The sequence below is a fragment of the Eleutherodactylus coqui genome, chromosome 2 (genome assembly GCF_035609145.1).
Source record: "Eleutherodactylus coqui strain aEleCoq1 chromosome 2, aEleCoq1.hap1, whole genome shotgun sequence".
In the NCBI taxonomy this organism is placed as follows: Eukaryota; Metazoa; Chordata; class Amphibia; order Anura; family Eleutherodactylidae; genus Eleutherodactylus; species Eleutherodactylus coqui.
The window spans coordinates 196983140-196991537 of record NC_089838.1 but is presented as its reverse complement, the minus strand read 5'-3'; the positions used below and the strand labels follow the sequence as shown (position 1 = coordinate 196991537).

The 8398-nt window shown below is 38.9% G+C and overlaps 1 protein-coding gene across 1 annotated transcript in view; it reads right to left on the bottom strand.

The window, feature by feature from the left end:
• Positions 1-6295: 6295 nt before the first annotated feature.
• The window catches only part of CCDC136 (coiled-coil domain containing 136), a 34306-nt gene continuing 32203 nt past the window's right edge, over positions 6296-8398 (bottom strand). Inside the window, exon 9 of the mRNA XM_066589926.1 lies at positions 6296-6598. Within this exon, the coding sequence (XP_066446023.1) occupies positions 6500-6598 (99 nt within the window). The 3' untranslated portion in view covers positions 6296-6499. The remainder of the gene's footprint in view (positions 6599-8398) is intronic.

The following is an 8398-nucleotide window of genomic DNA, read 5'->3' as shown; positions in this document are numbered from 1 at the left end:
GAACATACTCACCCCTGTCCTCTGCGATGTCCCACGACGTTCTGGTCTTCCAGGACCTGACATCGTTCTCTACGCATGCACGCCAGACATCATACGTCAAGCGCCTCTCAGAATGCCTCTGGCGATTTTTTCCGACGACATATTTATCTGCGGAACTTTCCCCAACTTCTGCACATGCGCCCATCGGCAAAATGGTGGACGTAAGCGTAGAAGCTGGGGAGGGCCCGGGAAATTTAAAATTTCCTTTCTCCTGGCTACTAAAGGTAGGCAAGAGACTGGAGCAGTGACCAAGAGCCGCAGTGAGCGGTCCCCAGTCACGTGATCACCATTATCTAATGGATAATGGCGATCACGTAAAAGTTAAAAAACAGTTTAAGTTAACTCCACTCATTTGGTGTCATAGAGCAATCTTCTTTTATTTTGCTGTTTCCCCTTTGTGTCTTGTCCTTAGTCCTGTGTTTAGACCGTCATAGTGTTAGGTTGTTCTGTTCACAGATATCCTTCTCAGGGATTTGAAGGCAGAATTAATTGTCTAGTCCAGTTCTTCTGACAATTATATGGATTAAGTCCGCTCTTATCTTAAAGGGGTTGTCTCGCGGCAGCAAGTGGGTTTATACACTTCTGTATGGCCATATAATGCACTTTGTAATGTACATTGTGCATTAAATATGAGCCATACAGAAGTTATTCACTTACCTGCTCCGTTGCTAGCGTCCCCGTCTCCATGGCTCCGTCTAATTCTGATGTCTTCTGGCGTTTTTAGACGCGCTTGCGCAGTCCGTGCTTCTGGTTGGTGAATGGGGCCGCTCGTGCCAGAGAGCTGGTCACCGCGTCGTCATCGTAGCTCCGCCCCGTCACGTGAGCCGATTCCAGCCAATCAGGAGGCTGGAATCGGCAATGGAACGCACAGAGCCCATGGTGCACCATGGGAGAAGACCCGCGGTGCACCATGGGAGAAAAACGTGGTGCATCCCTGGGAAAGGACCGGCGGCCATCTTAGGGAGAAGATTTTTATAACTCCATATTTCGTCGGATCGGTGAGTAGCAAGCGGTTTAAAAACCGCTTTAAATTGCTATTTTATGCCAGGGGGTGACAGGGGGAATGGGGTAATGTAAAATTTTGATGTTTCCCGCGAGACAACCTCTTTACGTCATCTTATAGTTTTACTTATGTTGGGCGATAGTTTGGGGTCTATTTCTTCTTTTGTTGATCTAAACTGAATGTCAGGAAAACAATACTGATTTTATTGTATTGCTGTATACAAATAATCCAGGATTGAGATATTTTGTTATTGTCTAACAAATTGAAAATAACAAATAAAGAATTATAAAAAAAAACAAAAAAACACTTGAAGTGTAATGTTCCTTTCAGTTCGAGCCCCATTCTGCATACGGCCATAAGATTAGGGCAAAAATGGTTATGTCTCTGAACCCAGGACAAACAGGGGGATACATTCTGGGGTGCAAGACTTCATTCATTTATGTGCTGTACAAAAATAAAAGTGTTTTTTAAATGACACAATTGCCAAAGAAGTCAAAATCATATTTTTTTCCTTCTGCTTTGCTTAGATTCATTCAAAAACTGTGGGGTCAAAACATGCAGTACACCCCTAGATGAATTAATTAAAGGGTCTAGCTTTCAAAATGGGGTTATTTGTGGGGGTTCTCTGTCGTTTTGGCTGCTCAAGGGCTCTACAAGTGGGCAATGGGGCCTAAAACACCTTCAAGCAAAATTTCTGTTCTGAAAGCCACCGGCTGCTCTCAGTTTGGGCCCCATTGCGCATACAGATATAAGAATAGGGCCACAATGGGTATGTTTCTGAACACAGGACAAACAGGGTTATCTATTTTGGGTTGCAAATCCTCATTTTCATGAGTACTATAGAAAAAAATATGTCTTTAAAATGACATATTTCAAAAAATATGAAATTTTATTTTTTGCTCTAAATTGCATTAAGGGCTCTCACACACTGGCGTTTTTGGTGCGTTGCGTTTTTAACATTAGAAAGTCCCATTGACAATCATAATAACAAAAAACGCAAATGCAAGTGTGTGGGAGCCCTAACTTCTGAAAAAACTGCGGGGTCAAAATACTCATGACACCCCTCAGTGAATACATTAAGGGATCTCTATCATTCTGACACCTATGAGCCTTTGCAATCTTGGCTTGGTGTAGGAATACAAAGTGTTCCTGAAAATATTGATAGGTAATGTTATATTTGTACGTCTCCTAAATAGTTTTAAAAAAATTCAAATGTGCATCCAGAATAAAGTAAACAGATGGAAATACATGTCTCATCAAAAATGTGTGCAGTATGTTTACACATATTTGAGATATTACAGTTGAAAATGTGAAAGAATTTTAAAAAATTTTAATTTTTCCCAATTTTGGCACATATTTTTACCACCTAAATGAAGTACAACATGTGGGGAAAAATCATTATCAGAATCACTTGGATATGCAAAACCTTTACAGAGCTATTCTATTTTAAAGTGACACATGTCAGATTTCCAAAATTTGGCTCAGTCACTAAGGCGCAAACAGGCTTGGTCACTACAGGGTTAATTTCTTGGCAGTTTGTTGCATGGAATAGCCTTCATTTCTCAGAACAATGTAATACTGATAAGACTCAGAAACAAGCTCTATCAATTTTTAAGTCATCATAATTGAACCCACAAATGCTGATGTTTTAAGAAACTCAAATGCCCCAAAGAAGACCACAAAACCATTTCAACTATGCTAGCATACTGGAATTTAGAAGATTTGTTTTTAATTTTCCATTTAAAGTTACCATTTAGGATTAGCTACCACAATGAACCATTGGCACAAAAGAATATTGGCTGAAGGAGATATTTCATTAAAAACCATCTATTTTCACACTTATAATAGTCATTTCCAACATTAAAAATGTCTATACCAGGGTTGCATAACATGTGGACCGGCGTCTGCATGCAGTCCACAATGCCACTCTGTGTGGCCCCAATCATCTGGACACAGAAATATCAACATGTGGTTCCTTATATGTATTTTCCATGTCAGGGTGAAGAGGAGTGGCACATAGCAGGGCAAGAGGAACATACGAGTACTAAGGGTGCACTGTGCAGCCATGTGTGGGTCCCCTATATACTAGGAGAATAAAGTGTTATCACCCATTTAGCACTCCAGAAATTATATGTGGTAGAGGCATCATATATGCATACTCCATTGTAGTTTATAGAACTTATGAAATCCCAGGCCATTACCTCAACATTCATCATCTACAATGGAGAGAGCTATGTGCACTGCCTTCTCCTCTCAGGGGTGCTGCTTGGGAAAAAGGTGACCCCATTCTCCTAATAGTTGGGAGTCATGGAAGTGGAACTTTCTTCAATTTATTATGGCATATACTTAGGATATACCATAAATGACTCCGATGGGAATACCTTTGCAGCCCTTGGAAGTGATTCAGTATGGCAATATGGCCTTCAGACCAGACAAAGTTGTGCACCTTTGGTCTATACTGTTTTTCTGATCAATTCAAATGAAAACAATAGTGGATTTTTTTAAACTCAACATCAAGGACATTTCTCATTCCAAACTTATGAATATTAGCAGATTAGAATGTATGGTTATATCTGGTTATTTTGATCCATACTAGGTGTCGTCAGCACTGATAGGAATCAGGAGACATTTAAAGGGTTTGTTCCCATGTAACAAAAACTGCAGTTGAAATTCTGGCCAGCCACGGCTGCCAATAGCCCCATGATCTTGCCGACATTATTGGCAAGACTGTGCTTCCATTGGCTAGCGCAGCTGAGTGGGGTCTCCACCACAAGCAGTTTTTGTTATGTGGGATATAAGAATCTCTCTGTAGGGCAGCTAAAAGTTTTTGGCCACAACTTCAAGTTAAGGTATCTCAGCATAGACATGTCTTATGTAGATGTTGTTTGAGCATCTACAATAAAACAAGCTATTAGAAGGTTTAAAAAATGAAAGACACAACTGTATATGACTCTTCAAACATTCATTGATAGTTTCTGTGTGCTTGATGTGGACCTGTAGTGAAACAGGACCAGAATACCAACCACCGATTTATATCATGGTCTTGTAGTCCTGACGTGACAACTCACAGGCAGGATTTTGATATACATATAAATTCAAGCACCTATAACTCAATGCAATTGCATTATACTTGTGTGGAACCAGTATAAAAGTAAACTACTAAACACTGTTTTTATATTTTTCATACACACTAAAGAGGCTGTACTGCATCCCTTTAAATTCCAAGAGGGCATAGAAGATATCATTCAGAGATATATATCAGTTCCAGGTCAACTTTACAATCCATTGTTCCTTTCCAAGTATTTATGATGATTATTAAGTCACTCGAAGATAACAAGTGTCCTAATAAAACAATCTCATATAACTGCAGACATGGGCAGAGGAGGATAGTGAAGATTCAGCAAGCTGTTTGCCCATATAACACTCTCTGTTACATCACAGTCAAATACGGTACAGTATACTGTCCAAGACGTGATAAGGCACTAATGTGGCTTTAAAGGGAACCTAACACCAACATTAAACTACCATAAACAAAATTAACCTTCAGTACCTGCTCCTCTAAATGCCCTTTTACATGCAATGATTATTGCTCAAAATTCGTTCAACCGCCCGAAAGTGAGCGATAATCGTTACGTGTGAACGTGGGCAGTCGTGGACTATTCGTTCACTTGTCTTTCAGCCCTGTTTTTTAGCCAGGATAAAAACCATTGTTAAGTTGCTAAGACTTTGCTCAATTTGAATACAGTTAGTTCAATATTTTCAGCGACCTAATGATGCTTTTGTTTGCTTTACATATACAATGATCGCAGTGTTTACTCCAGCAGGAGAGAGCAATGAACTCATTGTATATGCAAAAGAGAAGACAGATTATTAGGTGCAAGTAAAAATGGCAGCAATTCATTCAGAATTCGTGCAGTCGTGCGGTTGTTTAAACATTAATCGTAGCATGTAAAAGGGCCTTAAGTAGTAAATTGTCCCTTTTCCATTTAATAAAGCTGTGGCATACCAGCACAATCTTTATCTAATGCTTTCTCGCATTGTATGTAAATTATATGCAGTACATTAGCTGGCCTGGTCTCTCCACTCAATAATCTCACCTCCAGGCTCTTGACTCACATTTGAAGTCCTGTGCCTGCACATTGAATGCAGTATCAGGTCGCCCGATAGTAATCCTGTGCTTTTACGCAGGAACGATCATTGCTCAGTAAATAGAGATTGTTCCGACCCACCCGCCTCAATTCACAGTAAACAGGCAGCCGTTCATAAATGACTGACTGCCTGTTTACACAAGCTGATCGTTGTTCAGTTTTTATGCATGCAGAAACTGAATGACGAAGGATAAGCAAACCAATTATCGTATGTCGTTCAGTCGGGCATGTATTTACACTGAACGATAATCATTCAGATTCAGGCTGGATGTGGGAATCTTAACGATTATTGACCCCTTGTAAAAGGGCCCATAGTCTAAAAGGAGGATAGGGTGAGCTGTTAATCAATAGGAAGAAAGGTTTGCTTGGCAGTTAATGAATACACCGGACTCTTCTCCACAGATGAACGGCAAGTGGACTCTTTTCTTTCGTTTTACATACAACATGAGAAGATTTTAGATAAAGATTGTGGAAGTACAGGGGGAGATTTTGAAGCGAACAAGGATTAGATGTACATTTTTTCTTCGTAAGCTTTGCTCATAGGATCAAGTTTTCAGTGATTTTTGCCATTTTTTTATTTGATATGCATAACCTATAAACTTTGATTACCATTATATTATGACGTTTTCATTATACAACTTGGGCATTTCTGTAAAAATCTATTTTTCTCTATGTTTGCTTAAGTATGTCATAATAATGTTTAACTTTACTCATAAAACATCCCTCAAATCGAATAATATCAGTTCTTATTTTATACTTTCTGGGACTTTGAACTTATACAGAATTTTGCATAAGGTTGTGCTGCGGTCCCTGTTTTGTGAAAATATTTATAACATAGATCTCTATTAGTGTCTATAGATGAAATAGGATTTGGAACGGTAACATATAACAATAGCTGTAAATTTACATAGAATGTACATGACATATCAACCACAAGTTGCAAACTGACAATGGCAGTAAGAGCTCTATAATGTACTAAAAGGAGATACTCTACAGACCTCCAACTATGACCAATGAAACACTGACAATGAGAAAGAATAAAAATGAGTATTTACTTACATCCATGAATTATACAGAATTACAACAGATATTGCCTCTTGTGGCGTTTGACAATTTATAAGAATACACCATATACATAATAAAATACAAAGAAATGAATAGAAGGGGTTAAGATGAAAAAGGAGACAAGAGTTTGGAAGGACAGATGCGGCATCAGGCATGGAAGCAGAGGCAGCAAGATACTCCTAGCCGTGCAAAGCAAAGCATGCAGAGCACGAGGAGTCACATGGAAACCAGTACCTGATGTGCACTAGGACGTCTCAGCCCACCAGCACCAGAGTGTCCCCACTATAACAATAAGTCCTAGGAGGGGAAGGGAGAGAACAGGAGGGTCAGATCCACAGGGGGCCTGAGAGACGAAAAGGAGGGAGAAAAAAAAGCAGGAAAGAGAAGCAAGAAAAAGATAGATGAATGTGAATATGCGGAAGAGAATCCAGGTTGTATTGAATGAGGTTGAAGTGACAGTGGATAAATGTAACCAGGCAAAATAATAAATGAAGGCATTTGATTGTGTATCACATAATGTATAAGAATATGGTTCCAAGTTGAAGAATGTAAGAAACGTCAAATGAAATAGAATAGAAGTACACCAGAAAGGAGGGATGGTATACAATGGAGTGATTGGTGCAGCCACAGCCAATTTAACATCAGAAGGAAATATGGATGTGAACAGAGAATTAAGCATAATTGGTAATGGTGCATGGTGAAGAAGAATTGATGAGGCCCATAGGAAAGTTGTCATTTGTCAATATTGTTTAAATATGTAGATATTAAATGCAACGAAAAAATGAAGTTCCCCATAAATCATGTTACGAATTGTTCATTGATGGCAAATTCCAACAGGGTATGGACAGATGGTTCATGGGACAAAAACATTGTGATAGTGGCAGGAGGCATGTGAGAGCACAAAATAAGTAAAATGTTTCAGAGGATGATGGAGTAATGCAGAGTAAGGAGAGTGAAGAGTAGAAGATCACACAGAGTAAGATTCATAAATAGTAAAGCAGCAGCCAGATGAGGTGAGGAGAGAAAAGTAGAAAAGAGAATGATACAGGAATGAGGAGAAAAAAGAGAGAATGATACAGGAATGAGGAGAGAATAGAGAGAATGATACAGGAATAAGGAGAGAAAAGAGAGAATGATGCAGGAATGAGGAGAGAAAAGAGAGAATGAGACAGGAAGAGAGAAGAAGAGAGAGATGGAGAGAGAAAGAGAAATACATTGGTTACACAGGTGTCAGCAGAAAGATTAGCCTGCTCAAATGTATCATTCTATCCAAAATAAGACTCAAATTGACTTTCTTTCATTCAATATCAAATAATAATTAGAAAACAAAAAGATTAGTGTATATGAAATGTTACTTTAGTGGTCACTAGAAGGACTGTAAAGTCACTGCATTGGGGATTTCTGTCCTTCAGGAGTGTTTAATACAAAGAGGTTTAAAGGGGATTCCAAGACTTTAGCTACTGATGACCTATCCTCACGATAGGTCATCAGCAGTCGATTGACGGGCATCTGCCGCTTCGGATCCCCGCTGATCAGCTAATCATTAGACCATGACTTCAATAAGGAGCCAGAAGTCTAATAGGAGGCTTAACTCCCATTGATTTCAATACCGTCTATGACAACAGCAGGGATCCCAAGGGGCATGCTGTTGTTGATTAACTACTGATGTGCTATCCTGAAGATGGTTCATCAGTAGTTAAAGTCCTGGAAAACACTTTTAAAGAACATTTTCTCCCACATATTTTAAATTATCACCTATTAAAGAATCAAGAGTTAGAGTACCAGTCAAAGTTTGGAAATTGTGTTTGATTTTCGTAAAGAGATAATGGTATGCTTCTATTCAGTGACATCAGCCATTTTTGGAAAAGTGACAACAGGAAGTCCAATCATATTGCTATGGTATTGACTGAACATGCTGACAAAGTGACAAAATTGTCACCACTTTCCAAGAAACTTTTTCAAAGGAAACATGCAATATGGCTGTACTTCCAGTTGCTCTTTCATCAAAAATGTGGTAAGGGTTTATCTTATAAACTGATGCATTAGTGAAACTACTAATTCATCATTGGATTACAAAAGGAAAGATAGTTATAAAGATCGACTGTCCTCACTGACCTGTTGAAAAAAACAAAACATGTACAAC